General features: G+C 40.9%; 1 protein-coding gene across 3 annotated transcripts in view; it reads left to right on the top strand.

The window, feature by feature from the left end:
* TTC39B (tetratricopeptide repeat domain 39B) overlaps positions 1-26,281 on the top strand; it is a 125,989-nt gene that overhangs the window by 19,748 nt on the left and 79,960 nt on the right. For all 3 annotated transcript variants that reach the window (XM_036073427.2, XM_078061212.1, XM_078061211.1), the window contains one exon: positions 15,458-15,492. In XM_036073427.2, the coding sequence (XP_035929320.1) occupies positions 15,458-15,492 (35 nt within the window). The remainder of the gene's footprint in view (positions 1-15,457; positions 15,493-26,281) is intronic.

Below are 26,281 nucleotides of genomic sequence, written 5' to 3'. Positions count from 1 at the left end.
ATTGAGCTTTTTGGTTGTTTGTCTCTTTCTTATTGTCCTGTAAGAGTTCTTTATTTATTATGGATAGTAATTTTTTGTCTGGTAAATGTGCCTTAAATATTTTCTCCTAGCCATATGCTTGTTTTGGAAGTTTAAAAATTTCGGGTAGCCAAATCTTTCACTCTCTTCATTATGGTTTCTGGGTTTTTGTCTTAGAAAGATTGTTCCTATTTCCAGATTATAAAAAAATATTCTCGGGGCACCTGGGTGGCTCAGTCGTTAAGCGTCTGCCTCTGGCTCAGGTCATGATCCCAGGGTCCTGCGATCGAGCCCCGCATCGGGCTCCCTGCTTAGTGGGAGGCCTGCTTCTCCCTCTCCCACTCCCCCTGCTTGTGTTTCTTCTCTCCCTGTCTCTCTCTCTGTCAAATAAATAAAATTTTTAAAAAGAATATATTCTCCATACATTTATCTCTCGTGTGTGTGTGCGTGTGTGTATACTTAATCTATATCAAAATTTGTGTATGGGTTTAATTTTATTTTTGTCCCAACAGAAAACCAATAAACTTGGCATCATTTATTAAGTAATTTTTTCTTCTTTCTCCAATTGAAAAATGTAACTGAATCATAAAATAAATTCCTATATGTACAGGAATTTGTGTTTGTATTCTTTATTCTCTCTCTCTCTCTATATATATAATGTGGCACAGCAACATATATATATATATTCCTGTGCCAATTCCACAGCTTTAATTTGTCCAGGAAAATCCCGTTTTCCTTTAGAACTACTTATCAGGTTTCTTGGCATGATGGATAGGAGCCCAGTCTATGGAGTCAGGCCTGTGTATAAACTATTTATTAGCTCTGAGATGATAATTACACTTCTTTTAGAGCAATGCTATCTGGTTTATATGAGACAATATATTAAAAAGCAAAGCATAATGCTTGGTGTATAAACATGCTAAATATTTTATATATTCTCATGGTGACAGAGATTTGATGTGTTCAATAACAGTTTTGTACCTTATTAATCAGAATAGCCCAGGGGCGCCTGGGTGGCTCAGTCAGTTAAGCATCTGCCTTTGGCTCGGGTCATGATCCCCAGGGTCCTGGGATCGAGTCCTGCATCGGGCTCGCTGCTCAGCGGGGAGTCTGCTTCTCCCTCTCCCTCTGTCTCTAGCTTGTTCTCTCTCAAATAAATAAATAAAACCTTAAAAAAAAAAGAATAGCTATTACATTGACTTAAGTAACTGGTGTGTACATATATATACACATACGGATGAACAAAATTTCTATCTACAGTGATGCTTGAGGTGTAACCAAATGCATTTGTTCATTCCTGGATCCACTCATTTGTTTCTTTATTCTTTCATGTAGTAGTGTTGGTGCAGCTGCCATGTGTAGGCATTGTGCTTTCTTGGTGCTCTGGGTATGCCTCCTGGAACTCAGACACAGAACAAAATAACCATGTACCTAAGTCTGCAAGTGACATACATGGTGGGAGGAGAATTTGTATCTCCATAGCTCTGGTTGGGTTTGGTGAGGGTCATTTTGTCAAATGGCACAGTTTGTTGAATTTACAAAATTTGTCAGAAGCAGTTTTAAAGGTTTTTTTTTTAAGGATTTATTCATTTATTAATTTGCGAGAGAGTGAGCAAGAGAAGAGAGCACGAGGTGGGGGGGAAGAGGCAGAGGGAGAAGCAGATTGCCCGTGAGCAGGGAGCCCACGGGGTGGGGGTGGTTAGGAGGGTGGAGGGGCGGGTTTGGCACGGAGCTCGATCCCAGGACCCAGAGATCATGACCTGAGCCGAAGGCAGATGCTTAATCGACTGAGCCACCCAGGTGCCCAGTGTTAAAGGTTTTTTTTTTTTTTTTTAAAGATTTATTTATTTATTTATTTGACAGAGAGAGACACAGTGAGAGAGGGAACACAAGCAGGGGGAGTGGGAGAGGGAGAAACAGGCTTCCCGCTGAGCAGGGAGCCCAATGCGGGGCTTGATCCCAGGACCCTGGGATCATGACCCGAGCTGAAGGCAGATGCTTAACGACTGAGCCACCGAGGCGCCCCAGTGTTAAAGGTTTTAATGACAGTGAATAAAATCACAGATTCTGAAGTTGAACTTTGAATTCAAATCCCAGATCTGTCACTTAGATGCTTTGTGGCCTTGGGCAAGTTATTTAACCTCTCTGTGTCCATGTTCATCATTTGTAAAGTGGAGGTTAATACTAAGCCACTTCAGAGGGTTGTTCAGAAGAACAAATGAGTTAATACATGTAAAAGCGTTTAGAACAGTGCCTGGCACGTATGGAGTGTTGCAGAACTGACACCATTATCATACCCTTCTTACGATATCAGCATCCAGATTTTTAACACTTCATATGAAAATTTTTTATATTAGCTTTTTTCCAAATTCTTTTAAAAACCATCTTTATGGAGGTATAATTTGCATGCACTAAAATGCATCCATATTAAATGTACAAGTTAAATTTCATAATTGTGTATACCCATTTAACCACCGCTATAATTGAGATCTTGAACATTTGCCTCAGCCCCAAATGCATCTGCTCCATGGTACCCCTTTGCAGGTATTTCACATTCTTTTTTAATGCATTAGTTTTTTTTTTTTTTTAAAGATTTTATTTATTTGACAGAGAGAGACACAGCGAGAGAGGGAACACAAGCAGGGGGAGTGGGAGAGGGAGAAACAGGCTTCCCGCTGAGCAGGGAGCCCATGCGGGGCTCGATCCCAGGACCCTGGGATCATGACCTGAGCCGAAGGCAGATGCTTAACGACTGAGCCACCCAGGCGCCCCTTTAATGCATTAGTTTTACCAGATTTTTAGTTTTTGTCTTTTACATGTTTAGAATTTTAAATTCTTAAAATTTTTTTTGATGTATAACATATTCAATACTAATTATATGATCTACTCTACTAATTCCTTCTGGCAGCCTCTCCTTTCTGCTGGTTTTGAGTAAGTTTCCATATTTAATTGCTTCCTATTAAAGATTTTATTTATTTGAGAGAGAGAGCATGTGAGAGAGAGAGAGAGCGCACGAGCAGGAGGGAGGGGTGGAGGGAGAGGGAGAAGCAGACTTCCCACTGAGCAGGGAGCCCAATGCAGGACTTGATCCCAGGACCCTGGGATCATGACCTGAACTGAAGGTAGATGTTTAACCGACTGAGCACCCCAGGCACCCTTCAGTTGCTTCTTGTTAGAAACCAACATGTCAGCATTTCACTTATGATGGGATTGATACAGTTAATATCTTATAATATAAAGTTTATTTCTCTACATTATTCAAATGTGTAGGTAGGCATTTAGCTTCTTGCTAAAAATTTCTTTCTTTTTTTAAAAGATTTTATTTATTTATTTGTCAGATAGAGAGAGAGAGAGAGAGCAAGAGAGCACAAGCAGGGGGAGCGGCAGGCAGAGGGAGAAGCAGGCTCCCCACTGAGCAAGGAGTCCCATGCGGGACTCAGACCTAGGATGCTGGGATCATGACCTGAGCTGAAGGCAGATGCTTAACCGACTGAGCCACCCAGGCCCTGAAGGAGAATTTAGTCTTGAGAGAAATGAATAAGTTGGAGTCTTAGCCTTTTCTCCCTTAGAATGCCCCCAAAGCACAGATTACAGTTTTCAGCATCTCTGCTTTGCTAGTGCCTATAATTTTCATGAGGGTAGATACCCTGGGAGGCAAAGTACTGTCTGAGTGGTCCAATATTTGGACACATAACTTTTCTCTGCAGTATTAACAACAAAAGTAATAATTTAATGAGAGGTGACATTATTGAGTACTTATAGACCAGATACCAAGCTAAACCTTTCATACATCTTGTGTAATTCTTCAACCCCACAAGTTTGGTACTGTTGCTGTTCCCATTTTACAATGATGAATATGAATCTTAGAGACTCTTAAGTAACTTCCGCAAGGACACGCATAGTTAATAAATGATGGAGATGATGGTGGGACTCTACAGCCCCTGTTCTGAGCATTATTTCCCTCTTGAATTTAAAGCTTGAAGGCTGTGGGCTTTTGGTAAATAATCCCTATATTTTATAGATTTGTTCACATCTATTTCTTACTCTATCCTCAAAACATCCAGGGGAATAGGGAAGGAAATTTGATGTTTTATCCATTTGTGTAAGTATAAGCGAACTTTTTTGGTAAAAGGCCAGATAGTATTTTCAGCTTGGTAGATCATTTGGTCTCACTTGCAGCCACTAAACTGTGTAGTTGTAAAAGGAAAGCAGCCATAGACAATATGTAAATGATTGAGTGTGGTAGTGTTCCCATAAAACTTTATTTACAAAAATAGGCAACAGGGTGGATTTGGTGCCTGGGTTTGCTGTGGTGGACTGATCTCTTTGGGAACACCAGGACATATCAACCAGAGGGAGGTAGAACCAGGATTCTTAGTGCCAAGTGTGCCCTATCCACTCCCCAACTGTCCAAGCGGTAGTTGCCTTTAGGAGGGCAAGTCCCAACAATAATAGGGCAAGAACTAATGTTTTGTACTCAGTATTTGTTCTACGTGCTTTTCAGTATGTCCTTTAATCCATGGACAACCTACTGAGATGGGAAACTGAGGCACAGAGAAGGACAGTAGCTCCCCCAAGGTCACAGAGCTAGTGACTGGTGAAACTGGGATTGGAACCCACTTGAGCTCAAGTCTTCCTTCCTTATCTCTCTGAACTTTGGGTTTTCTCAATCTGAGGTCTCCTTTGAAGCTGTATTCTTCAGGAACTGCCTCTTCTGAGCACTCATATTAAGTGACAAAAATCGGTGGTCTATTTTTAAGGCATTTACTTTGGAGCGAGCTACCAAAGGGAATGCTAACTCTGCCATTTTTCTGTAATGGCTGGAAAATTTGAGGGTCCGGCAAGATGATGCAAGAGGTTTCATTTTGCTCATCCTTAGGCTGCACAGGAGACTTTCAGCTGTAGGAACACTTTATCTATTTATTTATTAAAAGATTTTATTTATTTATTTGACACAGAGAGAGGCAGCGAGAGAGGGAACACAAGCAGGGGGGCAGCAGAGGGAGAGAGAGAAGCAGGCTCCCTGCTGAGCAGAGAGCCCGATGCGGGACTCGATCCCAGGACCCTGGGATCATGACCTGAGCCGAAGGCAGATGCTTAATGACTGAGCCACCCAGGCGCCCCTGTAAGAACACTTTAATGATAACAGAAAAAATTGTTCATTAGTATTTGCTGTGCTAACACGGTGTTAGGTGCATTAAATACGTTATCTTGGTTAAACCTCACAATGCTATAAATTAAGTGGTATTAAAACAGCTGCACAGGTGGAGAAACTGAGGCACAGCTATGGGATACTGGATATTTTAATTAAATCTCTGAGTCTTGGTTTCTAATTTGGAAATAATAATAGAGTCACTATGAAGATTAAATGAGTTAATACATGTTAAGGATTGGCACTCAGTGGTGTTACCTGTTACTATTATTATGAGAACATAGTAGTAGTAGTAATAGTAGAGGTGAAAAGCTCACTTTTTATGATTGTGAATTAGAAAAAAGCATCCAAGAGTCCAGTATAGTGTCTGGATGTTGTTAAATGGACTTTGTAATTATTTATTCATAGGAAGAGGCTATAAGCTGTGTTTCTTTTTATTTTAAAATACCTCTACTAGTGATTTCAAAATTTCAAAAGTTTCAAAATTAAATTGTTTAAAATGTTAAAACTCAGCCTATTGGTTCTGTTTGTTGCTGTTTGTTTGTTTTGTGTAAAATTATTCCCTTGCAAAAATGGCACATCCTAGATATTGTTCTGTTTACAATAGATTAAGTAGGGTTGGCACCAGAGGACTGGAGTGCCTGACATGTTAAGTGGTTGGCGAGGTTCATTTTACCACCATAAAAATAGTAGCTGAGGACTATATGCAGGTGAGTAAAATAATTTAGTCATTTATGTTAAACAAATTCAGTAATACACAATTGTAAAAAACATTTTGCATATGTCCTCTTTTTTAAAAAAAGAGTTTACTTATTTTAGAGAGAGAGCACGCATGCATGTGCACACCGGTGAGGGGTGTGGCGGGGGGTTGGAGGGGCAGAGGAAGAGGGAGAGGGAGAATCTCAAGCAGACTCCCTGCTGAGTGCGGAGCCTGAGGTGGGGCTTGATCTCACCAGCCTGAGATCATGAGCTGAAATCAAGAGTCGTATGCTCAGCCCACTGAGCCACCCAGGCACCCCTGCATATGTACTCTTAATTACACACCAGACATCGCTATGCACATATTACATTTGTTATGTACCTATTCCTCTGTGAGATTATATCCAAAGCCATGTGTACTCTATTATATAATGGTAATTTACAGGATTTGTTCATTGTTAACCTTGACTATACACAATTTTCCTTTTAAATGCTTACCCTAGAGCTTAACCCCTGCCATAGCCACAACTCAGCTTCATATTTATAATGAAATGCAGAAAGAGAAATTCTTTCCCCCCTTTGTAAAGTTAACAGTTTCTCTTTTCTTTCTTTCTTTCTTTCTTTCTTTTTTTTTTTTGTACCACGCTCATCTATGTCTTAGGAACTAAAGCAACGCCATGCAAGTCAGCGGTTGTGAGAGTGACATCTGGTGGTTTCTTTTTAATTCTCGTGGTTTCTCTGTGCTTCAGTAGAAGTTCTCGGCAATTCCAGAGAATCATTGTGTGAGCTGCTTTGCTTGATACTTAACACACTAAGTAGCTTCTTCTTTTTTTTTTTTAAGATTTTATTTATTTGTTTGACAGAGAGAGAGAGCGAGAGAGCACAAGCAGGGGGAGCGGCAGGCAGAGGGAGAGGGAGAGGGAGAAGCAGTCTTCCCGCGGAGCAGGGAGCCTGACACGGGCCGATCCCAGGACCCTGGGATCATAACCTGAGCCTAAGGCAGGCGCTTAACTGACTGAGCCATCCAGGTGACCCCACACTAGGTAGCTTTTGAGGATCAAGTTAGTACCACTGATTTGGCTCAAACTCTGAAAAGCCCAGCATTCCTTCTAGATGCAGTCCTTCTGAATGCCAGCCTTCCCTGAGGGATTTTATTTTAGCATGTATAATGGACAAACAGCTGCTTTACTGGGGGGGATTTCTGTTTAGTTCGGAGAACTTAGGATTTTGAGTAAGGGATGATACCTGTGCCATCCTCTCTGCCTTACTCATGAGGAGGCTTGAACCCTGAGAGGTTGGGTGTGTTGGCCAAAGTTACATTGTTGGTCAAGGTCACTTTGCTCCCCTGTGAGCTGAGGTCCTGGGCTCTGTGCCCGTAAGTTATGTTTATCATGCTGGGTAATGCACTGACATTAAAGGATGTGAGGTGAAGGCATTTTAAGATGGGAGAATTAAAGGCAGTTAACATTTTTGAGCACCTATTTGCTATAAATATTCCCCCATTCAGTTTTTTTGTCTCTCTTCCAAAAGAGGATGCAGAATCTTTAGTGTGAAAGAGTTATCGAGGAAATCCAGTGAGGGATCCCAGGTCTGTCATATTTATGAGTCCACTGATTCATCCCATTTCTGAGCGCTTAGTATCCTATGGCATTGTATTTATTGATTCTGTTTTGAGTCAGACCTGTTGACATGCATTATCTCACTAGCATCCTTGCAACAATCCAGGGAGGTGGTTGGAATCCCCATTCTATAGGTGGGGAAGTGGAGCATTATAAGGGTGAGAACCCTCCAGAGTCAGGGGTAGAGCTGAGATTCCGACCCAGGCAGGTCTAAATATAACTTCCAGGCCTAAACCATTTTAATGCTTGAGTGAATCATTGAATAAAACCTCACTTGCCAACATGTAATGGTTGCTTAGTAAATATGTGCTCAATTTATTTTTGTGTTCAAAGTAATCCTTTCTATATCCCCAATTTTCACTATCAGATCTGTGATTTTTGGTAAATGTGAAACTTAAAACAGAACTTGTGGGGTAATATTAGAGTACTTTCCTGGCATGAGAGGAACTAGAGAACTATATTAATGCTGTACTTGGAGAGTGTGTGAAATTATTTTCAATCTCAAGTGATGAGCGTTTAAAATAAAAACTTTTTTTTAAAGATTTTATTTATTTACTTGTCAGAGAGAGAGAGAGAGCGCACAAGCAGGGGGAAGTGGCAGGCAGAGAGAGAAGCAGGCTCCCCGCTGAGCAAGGAGCCCGATATGGGGCTCGATCTCAGCACCCTGGGATCATGACCTGAGCAGAAGGCAGCTGCTTAACTGACTTAGCCACCTTCTAAGGCACAATTTTTTTTTCTTCTGGCAGCTGACTTACTATTTGTATTATTAGAATTTAAAAAAACTCTATTTTTTAAAAAAAGTTTATTTATTGGGGCGCCTGGGTGGCTCAGTCGTTAAGCGTCTGCCTTCGGCTCAGGTCATGATCCCAGGGTCCTGGGATCGAGCCCCACATCAGGCTCCCTGCTCGGCGGGAAGCCTGCTTCTCCCTCTCTCTCTCCCCCTGCTTGTGTTCCCTCTCTCTCGCTCTTTCTCTGTCAAATAAATAAGATCTTTAATAAACAAAAACAAACAAACAAAAAAGTTTATTTATTTAAGTAATCTCTACACCCAGCATGGGGCTCAAACTTAAGACCCTGAGATCAAGACTTGCATGCTCTTCCAACTGAGCCAGCCAGGTGCCCCTAAAAAACTCTATTTTTGAATAATGTTTGAAAACCTCCAGTTTTTTACTTTGTGTATCCCCTCAAAATCAGGTTTTACAAGCCTTCTGGGCAGATTCAGAAGGTGGACTATCATGTTTTTTTCTTTTTTATCTGCTACGTTTGAGAATTATGTTCATAGTCTGATCTTTTTAAACCTTGGGAGGGTCACATTTTGTTCACTACAAAGGCCAAGTGGGAACTCGGAATGTGAGTGTGTCTAGTGTATGGGCCCCAGTTCCTTTCCTTCCCTTTGATTAAGAGCCCTGTGGGTCAGTTAAGTTTTCACAGACAACTTGCTTTGATGTTAATCCTCTAATAGGAGTGTGAGTGGTGTTTGCACCCTTCCTACCCAGTAATGGGGATGCTGAAGCTGGGCTCTATATTTGGCTTCAGTGGGTTTCAGGGCCTCCCTCAAACAATATGAAATATAAAAAAAATGTAGCGTTGCATGTAAGACAGCTGGTGGTAACCCTTCGGATGCAGGTGGGGAGTTTATATGCTCCACAAGGCCATGGGCTCCTTCTTGAGCTTGATAAAAAGATTATAGAGAAATGGATGGCAGGTGTGAGCATAATGACTCCGGAGAGGTGAGCTCCGGGTGCATATATTTTTTAAAAAGTTCTTTGCCCAGTCTTTCTTCTGAAAGTCACTTCATGAGGGGCACCTGGGTGGCTCAGTTGGTTAAGTGACTGCCTTCGGCTCAGGTCATGATCCTGGAGTCCCGGGATCGAGTCCCGCATCGGGCTCCCTGCTCGGCGGGGAGTCTGCTTCTCCCTCTGACCCTCCCCCCTCTCATGCTCTCTCTCTCTGTCTCAATCTCTCTCTCAAATAAATAAAATCTTAAAAAAAAAATAAAAGTCACTTCATGGACATACAATAAAGATGTCTTTTAAATGAATTAACCCTGGTTTAGAAAAATCAATACTTTGTTGACGTTATAGTGGGGAATGATGTCACTTAAGTTTATATATTTCTCTCTTAACTAGCAATGTGCCCCTTCTTCTTATGTGTGAAAAGATTTACATCTAATATCTGAAAGATCCTCCTGGTATGTCACTGTGATAAACTATAACAGCTGATGTCAGTCTGGTTTCCCATTTTGAACATCTTTTTTAAAATTAAGTTACATTTTATTTTAATTCCATTACAGTTAACATACAGTGTTATATTAGGTGCACAATATAGGTGTACAATATAGTGGTTCAGCAACCATTTTGAACGTCTTGGTTCACCAGGGGTGAATGTCATGCAGAGGAATGTTTGCAGTCCTTAGGACCCCAACACCCATAGCTGTTAATCGCCACCCTAGTCCCCGGAGAGGTTTGGGCATCCTCTTCATGCCTCATGTCCTGGGAATGGTCCAGACGTGCCCCAGAGCCAGGGGTAGAATCTGTGACTTGTCAGGGTTCTTGGCAGCACTAGGGTTCTTTTAGTCCATGGTACCAAACATACAGCTTCATTGGTCAATAGAATGGAATGTTGGGTGAAAGCTCCAGGGAGGAGGGTCTGGGACTATGGGGTGGGGGTCTTGCACTGAGGAGGAAGGTGTCTACAGAGCCCCATCAAACCTTGTCATCCTAAAGAACAACAGTTCAATGAGAACATGGTAGCATCAGCTCCCAGACCCAGGAAGTCATCCATATGAGAGAGGGAAAAATGGAGGCGGAGGCAGAGGAGGAGGAGGAAGTAGAGGAGGAGGTAAGGGAGAAAGGAAGAGGCCTAGGGAAGTGATTCAGCCTTTTGGATTTGTGGTAGCTAGCTTTAATTTTCATCATGTTTCTTCCTACTTTTTTTTGGAGTAATATTTGCCACATAGTCCTTTTCATATTGCAAAATAAAATTCAGATGGAGAGGCTTGAAAAGTTGTAAATCCATTGGGTCTCTTTGGAAGTTAATACAGAGTATTCATTCATTCATTCATTCATTCATGAGAGAGTGTGCTTGTGCCTGTGTGGGGGGTGGAGGAGGGGCAGAGGGAGAGGGAGAGAGAGAATCCCAAGCAGTCTCCACGCTCAGTGCGGAGCCAAGGTGGGCCTCGATCTCATGACCCTGAGATCATGACCTGAGCTGCAATCAAGAGTCGGACACTTAACCAACTGAGCCACCCAGGTTCCTCAATACAGAGTATTTAAATTACTACTGGTAATAGCATATTTGTCATTTTTATTCTTTGCCGTGCCCCACTAGGGATTAACAGAATGTAAACCTTTTCATCAGTGGTATCTTAAGATTCTTAGATATTTGTTAAGAACTTAGGGTCACTTAAATGCACCTGCATGCATTTGTGCCACTCAGAATATGACAGATGTAACAAATTAAGATGAAAATTGCTTAAAAAGCCATATAGTTGATGCAGCACCCCCATCCCCCTTCCTCACTTCTGTGTCTCTTCCCATAACCAGGTCCTCTATCCATCTGGGGGCGGGGGGAGGTTTCAAGCTCCCCACCCAGCAGGAGCAGGCCCTGGAGTGCCAGCCTTGCATCCAGAAGGTCCTCCAGGGACTCTTTCACATACAGGGTTAGCCCATTTGCTAAATTGCAAAATAAAACCGCTCAAGGTAAGGACCTTTCCTCTTAAGACAAGGGTACTCAGCCAGCCAGTCAGCAATGATTATTTACTGCGTCTGTGAAGTGCAAAATACTATGCTGGGTTATAAAGTGGGTTCAAAAGGTGTACGATGGCCCTTGACTCCAGCCACGGAGTCAAGATAGGCTCTGGAAGAAGGTACCATTTTGAGGCAATGCATGATTAGGAGCCAGGTGTGGCTCAAATAAGCATTTGTTACACTATGCCCAAGGGTAGTCGCTCCTCAGGGTTGGCCCAGCGTGGGAATGGGGGAGGCAAATGCAGCAGCCTTCCAGGAAGAAACTAAACACAGGGGCTTTCCTATGAGCATGTCATATTTGTCAGCGGCATGGTCTTTCCTCTCTTACTGTCTTTCAACTGGAAGGACTCTGGATGCTTCTCTGATCGTATGTGTTTCAATTGGAGTTCACATGTTGAGCCTACCCAGGCCTGGGACATTTAAGGGAAACAGCTTGCGGTGATCACTGGGCAAATAAAAACCAGCAGTGGAGAAGCACTGGGAAGTTGGTGGTGAGTGGAGAAGCAAAGAGGCCATAGGTAGAGAAATCTAGTTATGCTCTGTGGACGATATATGCGGGTGTACGTAGTGCTGGGTGGGAGGCTGTTGACTAGCAGTCGGATCTAATGCCAGACCTAAGGGTCTTGATGGGAATCCACAGAGGAAGGGAGCTCCTGAGGCAGCGGCAGCAGAGGGATAGAATTTGAGCTGGGTGTCGAAACCTAGAGAAACAGAAGGAAAAGGAAGCCATTGGCCCCTGAGTATAAGCTGTGGGAGGTCTGAACAGAGGTCTCTGACTTCTGGTGTTTCTTCCCCCGGCAGAGTCCACATCAATTTTCACACAGATCTGGGAAACCATCGTATTTGCGGGTACCTAGGGAGAGAGTGTGTTGTTGCTGTTAATGTATAATTTCCACAAATTACAAATATAATTCCCATAAAGATACAAAATGAACATGTCAAAGTTTTATTTGACCCATCAGTGGAGGAAACCAGTGAGATGGTAAACTGATTCAAAGAGTATTTGAGGAACTGGGTATTTATAGGCTTAAAAAACAAGGATAGATTAAGATTGCTAGGTCATACGTACAACTGGGTAATGCCCTACAGGGTAATAAAACTGTAGTCTTTAAGGTTTTCCTGCCATTCAGAAATCTAGAAGGTAACATGTAACCTCACAGTGTCTGCGTTCTAATCAGATAGTAAATAGTCAAGTCAAACACAAGGATATTCTCCTAGAGAATGAGAGAATTGCTGGGAGGAATTGTTCAACAATGCTGCGGTATGACCGTGAGAAGACACTGTCCCCTCCTCTCGCCCCCTCCCCCCACCGCTCCTGCCCAGCTGCCTGAGTTCCAGGTTGTGCATAGTTTGGACATTAAAAAAAATAACTGGGAGTTGAAGATCTGAGATCGAATCCCAGTTCCTTCCCTTACCAGCTGTGTAGTATGGGTCAGGTAATTACCTATGATTTACCTGGATTTACTTGCTATGAATGGGGAGGAACAAGTGAGATAACTTTTGTAGAATTCCTGGCACGTGATAGGCGCTCGATCAATCTTAGTTCTTCTCTTTACCTTTCTTTTTTTTATATATATGTAAAATTTTATTTATTTATTATATATAGAGAGGGACAGTGCCTGTGAGCAAGGGGAGGGGGCAAAGGAGAGGGAGGGGGGAAGAATCTCAAGCAGACTCCTCAATGAATGGGAGCCTGGGGCTGGGCTGGATCCTGTGACCTTGAGATCACAACCTGAGCCAAAACCAAGAGCCAGATGCTCAATGGAGCCACCTGGGAGCCCCACCTTTCCTCTTTTTAAATGAAAAACATTTTTCACCTTTTGGCTGGCCTTCATAGATGAAGTTCTCTCTCTCTCTCTCTCTGTCCCTCTCTTTCTCATCTCTAGTTTATTAGAATAATATCCTAGAACTCTGGTAGATTTTCTCCATTCCTTTTTTTTTTTTTTTTTTAGATTTTATTTATTTATTTGAGACAGACAGAGAGAGAGAGCACAAGCAGGGGGTAGTTAGCAGAGGGAGAGGGAGAAGCAGACTCCCTGCCGAGCAGGAAGTTCGGTGCAGGGCATGATCCCAGGACTCAGATCATGACCTGAGCCAAAGGCAGCTGCTTAACTGACTGAGCCACTGAGGTGCCCCTCAATTGGTCATTTTTAATAGTGGCCAGAGAAGCATCTTTTTACTCTTGGCTTAGGTTCTTTTGCTTCAGGACTAGCTCATTTCTCTTCTACTAGTTGGTTTATGAGCTTCTGCTTTTGCTGCAGGAGAGTGCGATTAAGATTGAATTGCCCTTGAGTATACCTACCTCCCAATGTAGTAGATTAATGGGTCAGGGATCCTAAAGTCTGAACTTCTTTTTTTTTTTATTAAAAAACATTTTTTTAAGGTTTTTTTTTTTTTAAGATTTTATTTATTTATTTGACACAGAGAGAAAGAGAGAGAGAGTACAAGAAGGGGGAGCAGCAGGGAGAGGGAGAAGCAGGCTCCTACTGAGCGGAGAGCCTGACATGGGGCTTGATTCCAGGACCCTGGGATCATGACCTGAGCTGAAGAGAGACACTTAACTGACTGAGCCACCCAGGAGTCCCTTGAAGTCTGAACTTCTGCCACTACTTACCGTGTTGTTTCTTCTTAGTGTTTATACACTTTTTTTCTTTCCTGCCTAAATGTAGAGCTCCATGTAGTCTAAACATTGTTTAGTATCAATTGTCACACAAGGGAAAAGTTCTATAACCCTCTTTCCTCATTTCTGCATCATAGCTGGAAATGAGATGATGTAATCAGTGCCTTGATAGCCTGAGCTCAATTTACTCATTCATTAGGCAACATGTATTTATTGACCAACTACTCTGCCAAGCCTTGGTGATTTTTCTGTAGACATAATAAGTAAGAATCTGCTCTGATGGAGACAGACTGTAACCGAGTAAGTAAATAAGATGATTACAGATTTTGATAAATTTTATAAATGAAATAAATCAGATGATGAGAAACTTTAAGCTGCTATTCTTAGTAATTTTAATTGAGGTTATTAGAGACATTCTCTTTCTGAGTTGGAAATAGAAGGATGAGAATGGGTCAGCCACAGGAAGAGTTGAGCGGAGAGCATTCTAGGAAGGAGAGCATGATGAAGAGAGGTGTGGAATGAGTTTGGCTTGTTCAAGGAACAGAAAGAGAGACTTGCACACGAAATGGGGTGAGCCAGGGTGCAGGTCGGTGGAGAGGTGGTCAGAGGGTGGTAGAGCCATCTAGGGCTCTGTAGACCATGGGAAGGAGTTCGGGTTTTTTTTAAGTGCAATGGAAAGCTCATAAAGAGGCCTAGGACAGTGAAATGGCACCAGCTTATGAAAAGAAGAGAAAGAAAAGAATACAGCTGTGTGAAAACTCGGATGGAGGGTGTCAAGCGTGGGAGTGGGGAGACCAGTGAGTTCCTTGTGCTTGGGTATGGTGGTGGTGGCACAGATGTAGGGAGAAAGATGCTTTGAAGATTGGACTAGGTTATGGAGAGTCCCAAATATCTGAATGAGAGTGTGCATTTGATTTTTGCAGCTATGAGGGAGCTTTGTGTGTAGGTAAGTTTGTGAGTGGATGTATATTTGCAAGTGTGTGTGTGTGACTGTGAGTTTGAGTGGGTGTTAGTGTGTATCAGTGTGAGGTGTGTGTGTGTGTTTGTAAGTGCGTATGAGTGTGTGTGTGTGCGCACTTGAGTTTTTTCCTGCTGTAGCTTTTGAATGGGCAGGCCAGTGGCATGAAGGAAAGGGCTGCCTTTGTGGTAAAGATTAACTGGGACAAAGTTGGTGGCAGGAAGACTAGCCAGGACGTTAGTGGAGCTGGATGTGAAAGGAAGGGCTAGAGGATGCTAACTTGGCCATGGAGTAAGAGAAGACTAAATTGGGCAAATCCAGTTGTTGTTTTATTCTGTATCTGGATGAATGAGACTGAGAAGTGAAAAATAATTCCATTAAGGAAATCACACTCTTCAAATTAGCCCAGTGTGATTGCTAGTTTTATCTGTCTTAATTATTTTAAAAAAATTAAACCTCACTAAAATTCATTTGCTTGATTTCTCTGGAAGACAGCCCGTTAGTAAAAGTTGAGTGAATCTACTGCATCCCACCCAGATTGTCCCCTAACCCTCGCTCCTGCACTTATGTACATACTCATTTTCTCTACATTTGGAGTTCTTAATTCTTGAGAAACTCATTGTATTTTTTGTTCCCCTCTAGGACATCTTTGAAGATGCAATGGAAACCATCTCTATGTGAGTAGTAACATAATAAAATATAGTAAAGAAAAATTGCTGGTTCTCTTATATAAAATGTGTAAATATTTCTTCCTTACTTTTTGAGAGTTGTGACTACTGCCAAAAAGAAATCAGTTCTGTAATTCAAGAGTTAGGATGTGATAATGCTTAAGAAAGAATCTATCTAACGTTACTAGCAAATATATTTTTGAGTATTATTTCTTGTAACCTTAATTCAACTAAAAAGAAGAAATGTTTTCCAACAAATTTAATTTTATTTGTTTATACCCAACCCTATGACATCTTGTTCATGTGTTTTTACATGAGTAACCTCATATTGTGGAATTTCACTTTTGGTGTGCACTTAATTTTATTACAAGCATATCCTGTAAGTCTGCATAGTTTTTGTACTGATTTTACATGATACCCTATTAGATCAAGTGGAACACCACAATTATCCATTTCTCCTTTGTTAGACATTTAGGTTGTTAACCAGTTTAAAAACTTAAAACTAAGTAATGAGTATTTTCACGTATATAGCTTTGTCATGTTTTTTAATTATCTCCAAAGATTAACTTCATGGATGTAGGATTACTGGATTAAAAGGGATGGAGATTTTTATTGCTCTTTATACAATATTAAAAAAAAAAAAAAGATTTATTTATTTATTTTAGAGAGAGCCCGAGTGGGAGGGGCAGAGGGAGAGGGAGAGAGAATCCAAAGCAGACCCTGCGCTGAGTGCAGAGCCTGATGGGGTTTCGATCCCACTTGTAGATGGCTGCCATCTCTTAGGTCTTCACATGACAGACAGACAGACAAACAGAGGCCTCTTCATACAAAGGCACTAATCCCATCATGGGAGTCCCATTCTCAGGATGTCATCTAAACCTAATTTTCTCCCAAAGGCTTCATCTCCAAACACCATCACAGTGGAGGTTAGGGCCTCAACACATGAATTCTGGGGGACACAATTCAGTCCGTAACACTTTCAAAAGAGTTTTATCGGTTTATGTGGTTACCAGTACTGTGTAAGTGAAGTGGTTTAAAATGTAGAATCACGGGGCGCCCGGGTGGCTCAGTTGATTGAGCGTCTGACTCTTAGTTTCTACTCAGGTCTTGATCTCAGGTCTGTGATATCGAGTCCCACATCGGGCTGCACACTCAACAAGGAGACTACTTGAGATTCTTTCTCTCCCTCTCCCTCTGCCCCTCCCCCTGCTCACACTTGCTTTCTTTCTCTTTCTCTCTCAAATAAGTAAACAAATCTGTAAAGAAAATAAAATTTAGCATCACCACTGGGTGCTATTTGAAACGGTTTTGCTACTCAAGTAATAACTAATTGCTTAAGTTTTTAAAATTTTTCTTTATTACCATTGTTTACCACATTGTAGTTCCTTTTATATAAGTTCTAGTCTTACATGCTTAACTTTTACTCACTGTCTCTCTTACATACTTATGAACTTTAAAACTTTAATCTTTTGTTATATTTGCTTCAGATATTTTCCCTAATTGCTATTTTTCTTTATGTTAGTTACACATTTTTACGCTGTCCAAAAATTTTAATGTTTATATTGTTGAATGTTTGTTTATGTGAAAAAGAAAAGGTTGTGATTAGGACTAAAAAAAATAACCTCTTTATTTTGGAACAGTTTTAGATTTATAAAATTATTGTGAAGATAGTACAGAGAGTATTTGGAAATGGACTTGAATTAGTCATAAATGGATATTGCAAATTCTAGGGCAACCACCAATATAACTGATATGTAAGAAGGAGAGAAAATGAAATTATATAAAATACTCAATTAAAATCACAGAAGGCAGAAGGCAGACCAAAATAGGAACAAAGAACAAGGGCAAAAAATAGAAAACAGTAATAAATATGGTAGATGCTAATCCAGCCATATTAATAATCACTTTGAGTATCAGTGGTCTATACGTATCAATTAAGACAGAGATTGTCAGCATGGGTCAAAAACATGACCCAACTACTTGTTGTCTATGAGAAACGCACTTTAAATATAAAGACACATATAGATTAAAAGTAAATGGATGGAGAAAAATATACCATGCCAACTCTAATGAAAAGAAAGCAGGAGTAGCTATTAATTTCAGACAGAACAGACTTCAAAGTAAGGAAAGTTATCAGAGATAAAGAAGGGTATTACATAATGATAGAAGGATCAATTCTCCAGGAAGACATGACAGTTCTAATGTGTATGAGTCTAACAACAGAACATCAGAGTACATGAGGCAAAAACTAATAGATGACTCTGCTACCATAGTGGATGACTTCAACGCCCTTCTCAGAAATGGACAGATCCAGTTGGCAGAAATCAGTAAGGGCATAGTTGTACTAAAAACGAAAACTACCCAAACGAAAACCCCTGAACTTAACGTAACTGGATTTACTTTAGATCCCTATCTCCTGCCAACCCTAAAATTGCTAGCCTACTATTCCAACACCATTTGCTGTTTGTGAAAGAAAGAAAATTTATGTATGATGCTTCCTTTATCAAATAACAAATTCATTAAAATACTGGTGTTCTGTTTCTGGGCTTTCTGTTGTGTGCATTTCATCTGTGTGTCTGTGTCTGCATAAAAATTGCTCTTTGTTCAACTGTTTTAGGTGTTTCAATGTTAGTATGACTGGTTCTTAAAAGAACAGTGTCCCAACAATGACCCCTGTGATGGTGATGCTTTTGAATACTACTATCTAGCATTTTATTTTCCATTCATTGCCTCTTTCAGCCTCTCTTGGGCTGTATATATCCACCAGCATTTTCTTTTCTTCCTTTAATTTTTACTTCCCTGTCCTGCTCAGGTTAGCAAACCCAAAGTTTTACCCGTTCTAGAATTTATCTTGCTCTTTTAGATTTCTGGTGTGCATTATTTCTTGTGTCCCTGAAAACAGTTTCTTAAACAGTTTGTTTCCTTTTTAATGTTGCCAAAATGTCCTTGGGACATGTTCTTGTATGTAGCAACACATTATAGTAATATATCACCAGATATATTATGGTAATACATCACCTAAGAGAGAACCTCACCTTTTTGAAATAGAGTCCAAAGCCAGAATGGGTGGCCAAAGTAGATATTAGAGTTCATGCTCTAAAAATCTTGCCCTTTACCTGTAGTGGTGGGCTCCATCCAGAGTCTGTTTACAATTAATTTTGACCTGACTCTAATAAACTTTGCTTTTTGACATAATTTTGCTAGAGTTCTGGAAGGTATGGTGAGGGGGTAGCTTTAGAGGTCAGTTTGCTGATGGTGATAAAAAATGACAGTAAAAGAAGAAAGAAAATGTGACATACGGTCACAGCACTCCAAAGCATAGCCTCAGGGTTTTACTTTGCTTAGGTGGACACAACCAGATGCACCTTTCTAGAGAGACCAGCCCTCAGATTTGACAGGTTAACTTGCGATTCATGCCCAGTGTCCCATTTACTGGCTGGGAGGCATGGAATTAATTTCTCGGAGTCTCAGTTTCCTCATCCTTGCATAGATTTATGGGAAGATAAAATGAAATTTAATTTAAATGTGGTAATGGAGTAAAGCACATAGTAGGTGCTCAGTAAATATTGGTACCTTCCTATTCTCCCCACCCCCCAACCCCGATTGCTGTTCAGTCTCCAATGAGAAAATCATGTTCATAATTCTGTCTCTGAGACGTTGGAAAAAGGTTAAATTATATCTAATATATTCCATTTAAGAAGGTAGACACTTGTGTCATGTATATTAAGGAAATTTTAGAATGACCAGAAATGTTTTAAAATGACATTTTGAAAGTTAGTAGGATACATACTTCATTCACAGGAGACCTCACTTGGATGGTTCCTTTTATTTCCTCAACACAGAGTGTGGGTTTCTGTACTTAAGTCTCCTGTGTTACCCTTTTTGAAATTAAAAATACTGCAGAAGTAATCCATTATTCAGTCTTTTCCCTTTTACAAATTGTTTTCCCTGTGATTACAAATACATGTTAATTGTCAACAATTCTTTAGTTATTTTTTTGTGTGAACTTTTAGTCTGTCCTTATTTCAGTTTGTCAATATTTTTCTCTTGTTTCCTCTTAAATTTGTGATGCTGTGACATTCCTTTCATGACTCATTAGCTGCTAAGCTCAGAAGAGCCTTTTTCCTCATGCTGATTGAACCGCACATTTTGGTTTTATGTCTCTAGTGCCGGTAGTGATGCTTCAGCTTCTCTGTAGCAAGATATGGTCCCCATGCCAACCTGATGATTAATTTATTCCTGTGAATATTTTTGCCTGAATTTCTAATGAAAAGATGCAAGCTAACAGATGAGGGAGGCCTTAAATTGTTTCCACAAAAGAAAACTATTTTCTATTCTCTTTTCCTGCTTAATGGATTTACCACCGCAAACATAGATTTTCCTACTTCTGAATCTTTGTGGTAACCACTGTGTTATTTTAACTGACTATTTTGGGAAGTTGCTAGGTTTGCAAACTGCTAGATCATACAAACATCTCCGCCATTTAGAACTGAAGGGAAAAAAAGAGACTTTTTTTTTAATGGTTAGTGGCACATTGAATGGGTCCTTCATAAAAATTAAAATTGTTTGGGAACTTTCTGACCTGCTCGGCATAAGGAGATGACCTCTTTGGGAGGGACTCTAAATTAGACCCGTGTTAGCGATCTATAGAAATTTGCCAGAAGATTAGCGGTGCTTTAGTGTCTCGCTTCCTGATTTAACAATTCCCTGCTGGCGTTACTTCTTGGTTCTCTGATGACCAGTATCATCCTTTGCACAACTACCATCTCTGACAGTATAATGGTGGATATAAAGAGTCTGTTTATAAATTGACTGTGATATGACACTCAAAAATAAAATGTTTCAGGGGTTCCAAAAGAGAGCTAGGAGATAGGAGGCTGGCACTGGCTTTGGGTTTTGAGGGATACCAGAATTACCTGACCCCCCTGTGGACAAAGTGAAGATGGGTCACCGAGGATCCCTGGCCTCTGTCGAGTGGAGGGTGGAGATTAACCACTTGGAATCATTGTAACTTGGTAGTGGTGGTTGTTGTTGTTTTAAAGATTTTATTTATTTATTTGAGAGAGAGAGAGCATGAGAGGGGGAGAGGGACAGAATCTTCAAGCAGACCCTCCACTGAGCATGGAGCCCAACACAGGGCTCAATCTCAGGACCCATGAGATCATGACCTGAGCCAAAACCAAGAGCCAAACGCTCAACCCACGGAGCCACCCAGGTGCCCTCATGACTTGGTAGTGTTTTTGATTAATCTCTTTCTCATAAAAACCATAGGGGGCAATGGACCAAAAATCTAATGAACTGGAGGGCCCTGGTCGGGTACGAGTTAATTAAGATTTTCCTTTTTATTCAAAGACTGTTAGAACAGATGCAGGTTTAATATGTTCTCAGCAGTAATCTCTTATATTCCATAGCATCTTAGTAAGTTTTTGAATTTATCCTTACCTAGAAATGGGGATGTGTTGAATCGAGTCCTGAGGCAGTGTGAATGCAGTGGGGATGAATGTACTTATGTGCAAGAACTACTGTGAATTTATCTTTACCTCTAGAAATTGAAATAGACATTTTTAACCGAGTGGTAAGAAGCTTACGATGGAAATAAGAATATTTTGTAGCATAGCATTTCTTAGGGACTTTTCCCTTTTTCCTTCTTTACACCTTCTCTTTTGAACTATAAATGGTAGATTACAATGAGATAAAGCTTTTAAGGCCATTTTGTTTTCTTATTAGGTTAGATCAACTAATTATGATCGACTAGTTTGCTCTGTTTTAAGGTTATTTGGGGTGAAAGTCAGTGAATGCTAATTGGAAAACATCTAGTTAATGTTTTTCTTCATAGTGGTGAAATTATAAATAGTAACTCCAGGCAGATTTGGATTTACTTTCATTTTTCTCTGATTTTGTTTGGCTCAACTCTCCCCTCTTAGGCAATACAATTATTGCCCAAATCTGGAGAGGATCTCCTCCCCCAACCCACCTGCCTTTTCTCAACCACGTTGACAATTATTTTATTAGATCAAAGATGGCATTTAAATTAAAAAAAATATTTTTTTTGAGAGAGAGAGCATGCAAGCAGGGGAGGATGGGTGGAGGAAGAGGGAGAGAGAGAACATTAAGCAGGCTGTATGCTCAGTGGAGCCCCACTGAGGGCTCCAGCTCAGGACCGTGAGATCATCATCTGAGCCAAAATCAAGAGTCGGATGCTTAACTGACTGAGCCACCCAGGTGCCCCTCAATGGCATTTATGTCATTATCTTATATACCACTAAGGAAAAAAAAAAGAATTTTATAGGAGAGCTTGCATAAGGGAAAGAAAAATAAAACTGTCATGCAGGAGGACATGGTAAGGGAACTTGTGTATTTCAATCTTGGTACTGGGTAGGGAGGGAAAGGAAAAACCTTTCATGAGATTCTCTGCCCTGGTCATTTCTTTTTAAACAGCCCTATTGCAATGCTAACTTATATCCCATAAAATTCCCATTTTAAGTGTACAATTCAATTAAGTGTAGCATATTTGCAGAATTACATAGCCATCACTATAATCTATTTCTAAAGCACTTTATATAACCTGAAATACACACCTTGTGCCCTTTTACTGTCACTTCCCATTCCTGTCCCCACCCCCTAGGCAATCACTAATCTAATTTCTGTCTCTAGATTTGTCTCTATAGACGTTTCATATACACAATATGTGTTCTTTTGTATTTGGCTTCCGAAATTCATTCATGTTGTACCATGTGTCAGTACTTCATTCTTTTTTATGGCTGAATAATATTCAAATGTATGGATACACCACATTTTGTTTATCTATTCACAAGTTGATGGATGTTCAAATTGTTTTCAGTTTTTGGCTACTGTAAATAATGCTGCTGGGAATAATTGTGTACAAGTCTTTTGTGGACATATGTTTGCAATTCTCTGGCATACGTGTTCAGGAATGGAATTGATGGGTCCTATGTTTACCTTTTTAACGCTCTTAAGAATTTGGATAACAAGCTGGTTTGTGGTCTGAATATTAGTTATCAGTGTGGCCCAAACAACCTCAAGCAAGTAATTTAATTTTAAGTGGATCAGGTTGGTGGTGCCCTCAGGTAACTGGCAGAAGCAAATGTAGATCCTCTCCATAAGAACTTTGATCTAGGCCAGTCAAAGTTCCTGTCAATTTTAAGATGCATCCTGGTTTCAGGGATACTACATGATGAAAAATTGTGTGTCAGAGTTAATGAATACAATACATGGAAATAAAGTTCCCTAAAAAAGCCCAGACTGAGCAGGATCCCTAGTCTTTCACCTGTATTGTCACTACTTGAATTGCTCTTCTTTGCATTTTCTTTTGTACTTTTAGGTGTCCTTTAATGGTCTGTTATTGTACTGGGAAATTCCAGAATGAGAAGTTCTTCGTGTAAGGCTATTGGGGGACAGAGTGTATATGTACATTTTGAGTTAAGGTACACATATTCTAAAAATGCTCTCTTTCACCCACTATGAGGAGGACTGACAGGATTTCATAGCTTAAAGGAAAGCTCCTTAGTGCCTCTTTGGTCCAATTGTCTCTTGTTACCAAGGAGGCCCAGTGGAAGAAGTGGTGTTACTGGTGGCAAAATGAATGGCTGGTGAACCCCTATGAGTAGGGCCTTTGCCACTGTGGTTGCCTTTTCTGCAGACTCAGGAGCCTCTCTGACCGTCATTCAACCCCACCTAGCAATGCCCAGGTTGTGTCTTAAAGCCAGAGGGACCCTGCTCCCGGTGCTGAGTTCCTCACCTCCTCCATTTAGTGCCCTTCTACGCATGGCAACTGCTCTTTTCTGCTCTGTCTGGGGCTATTTCCATAGTTGTAATGGGAAATCGGTCCAGTCATTGCTTATGTGATCACTCACTTGGATGTTTCCAGACACCTTTATGTACATGTTACAGACGGAACTCGTGATATTCACCAGCCTTCATCGTCTGAAACCTTGTCCTCTGCGGGGCTTCCCCATCTTCACTCACTCGCTCAAGCCAGATACTTGGGAGACATCTTTGGTTCCTTCTCTTTCCCCTAACTTCCATGATACCAAGTCTGATGATGTCTACCTCCAGAATTTATTTCCCATCTGTTCACTTTTCACTCTCTCTCCTTTGTTTCATTAGCTCAAGGCAGTCTCAGGTTTGCCTGAATTACTTTAAGAGCCGCCTAACGTGTTTTCTTGCTTCCTTTGTTCTCTGTCCTCCCACCTTCCCAACGGCACCCCACTCAGTCTCCACACAGCAGCCAAAGTTATCTTATTTTTAAAAGAATTGAATATGAAAAATTTCAAACATGTACAAAAAGCAGAGCGGATAGGAAACTGAACTCGCCTGTGCTCATCACTCACCTTCAACAATTGTGAACCCAAGGCCAATTTTATTTCAACTATAATCCACCCCTGGGTTATTTGGAATCGTATTCTAGACATTATAATTTCTTTTTCTTTCTTTTTTTTTTTCTGGTGCAAAATGGTGGTTTATTAAAGCATGGGGACAGGACCCGTGGGCAGAAAGAGCTGCTGCATTGTACTTTATTTCTACCTTTAAATATCTCAGTATGTGCTTCCTAAAAACAAAGATGTTCTCTTACAGAATTACCTGTAAGAGATTGTCAGGAAATTAACATTTACATAGATAACAGAACTATTATCTAATCTATATGTCTTCTATGGTATCATTTAGTACACAAATATAAAAGTTAGGTCTCTTTTTAAAAGCATCATGAGGGGTGCCTGGGTGGCTCAGTCGTTAAGCGTCTGCCTTTGGCTCAGGTCATGATCCCAGGGTCCTGGGATCGAGCCCCACATCGGGCTCCCTGCTCCGCGGGAAGCCTGCTTCTCCCTCTCCCACTCCCCCTGCTTGTGTTCCCTCTCTCGCTGTATCTCTCTCTGTCAAATAAATAAATAAAATCTTTAAAAAAAAAATAAGTAAAAGCATCATGAGACTGTTATCACACCTAAAAAAATTAACAATAGTCATCAAAGATACTATCAGTGTTCATATTTCCCCGGTTGTCCCCTAATTTATTTTTTAACAGCATGTTTGTTTGAATTAGGACAGAGTGATCCTTTTAGAAATGAATTTGCATGATGTGACTTCCTTACTTAGCATCCGTCCATGAGTTTATGTGTGTCTCTGAGGATGAAGCCCCCAATCTACCAGGTCCACAAGGCTTGAGGTGCTCAGGCCCCCACATACAGGTGGAAACCTGGTCCAGGGCACCCCCCACTCTCATTTACTGCTCTCCAGCCACATGCCTCCTTCAGGGTTTTGACTGAGCAAGCCCTTTGCTGGCCTAGATTTGAGCTGGTGTCTCAGACTAGCATGACTTCCTCCCACTCCTCCCGGGTCTTCTACTTGAGTATCACCTGTCAGCTTGAATACCTTCCTACCTTTCTTAATGACTCCTAAATGGGTTACTCCTCCCCCGCTTCCCTATCCTGTCATCCTGTTTGTTTTTCTCATTTCATTTGTCATTTTGCAGTTAATTGTTGCTTGCTTTTGACCATCTGTTCTTTTGTTCTCTAAGTTCCAGGAGGGTGGGACTGGTCTGTTCTGCTCATCATGGTGTGCCCTGCGCCCACGCACCGGGCTCGGCATATAGTAAATGCTCAATTTGTATGTGTCAAAGTAATGAATTTATTGAATTAATGTACTAGTCAGAAAATGTAGATGAGTACTCAAAGTGGACTGCAAGGATTTTCAGTGCATTAAAAAAATCCAGGCATCATTTATTGAGAATTTACTAAGTACAGGGCACAGTGATAATGTCTGTGATCGTTCAGAGAGAGAGTGAGTTAAAAGAGCTTTTGGGGTGTGTATTTTTTTTTTTTTAATGATGATTGAGTTGCAGCTGGTTCGTTACTCAACCCAAATACATACATAATTAGGTAATGTCCAATTGTTTGGGCGTAGTAAACACTATCCAGGATTATTGGTGTCTCCTTTGCCATTTCTCAACTGGGGGCTGACGCTCTTTCTATCTGAGGAGTATGTAAACAAGCTGTCAGAATCCTCAGGGAGACAGTGAGCTAGACTGCCTTTTGTTAACTTTCTACCATCTTTATCTGCCTTGTTTTGATACCTTCATCCATCTCGATAAAAATAGCAACCTAAAGTGACTAATAAAACCCCTCAAAAGCAGATACTTGAGAACTTTGCCTTTTTTTTTTTTTTTTTAAATATTTTATTTATTTATTTGACAGAGAGACAGCGAGAGGGAACACAAGCAGGGGGAGTGGGAGAGGGAGAAGCAGGCTTCCCGCCGAGCAGAGAGCCCGATGCGGGGCTCGATCCCAGGACCCTGGGACCATGACCTGAGCCGAAGGCAGATGCTTAACAACTGAGCCACCCAGGTGCCCCAGAACTTTGCCTTTTGAAATGTGTCAAACATCTCCACTGCTTATGTTTGGAAAATTAATCTCTCTCTCTGGTTCTCCCTTTCTTCCCTTCTCACTGTCCCCCTTTTGTGTCATTGTGTTTGTAGAACATTATGGGTAGAGCCCCTGAAAGGGGGAGTAATATTTGCATTGGGTACATTTGTGTATAATGTGTAGTTCAGTATCATGTGTCTTATACATTTAATAAATAATCTGAAGACTTAGCCTAATCTAAAGGACTCTGATGTTGCTTAAAACTGAAGAGGTATTTGGGGCACCTGGGTGGCCCAGATGGTTAAGCCTCGGACTCTTGGTTTCAGCTCAGGTTGTGATCTCAGGGTCATGACCTCAGGGTCGTGAGATTGAGACCCACATCGAGTCCGCATTCAGCACGAGTCTACTTGAGATTCTCTCTC

This window comes from Halichoerus grypus, chromosome 14 (genome assembly GCF_964656455.1).
Source record: "Halichoerus grypus chromosome 14, mHalGry1.hap1.1, whole genome shotgun sequence".
NCBI classification, from domain to species: domain Eukaryota; kingdom Metazoa; phylum Chordata; class Mammalia; order Carnivora; family Phocidae; genus Halichoerus; species Halichoerus grypus.
The sequence above is the reverse complement of the archived record's forward strand: the minus strand, read 5'-3'. Positions and strand labels throughout refer to the sequence as shown.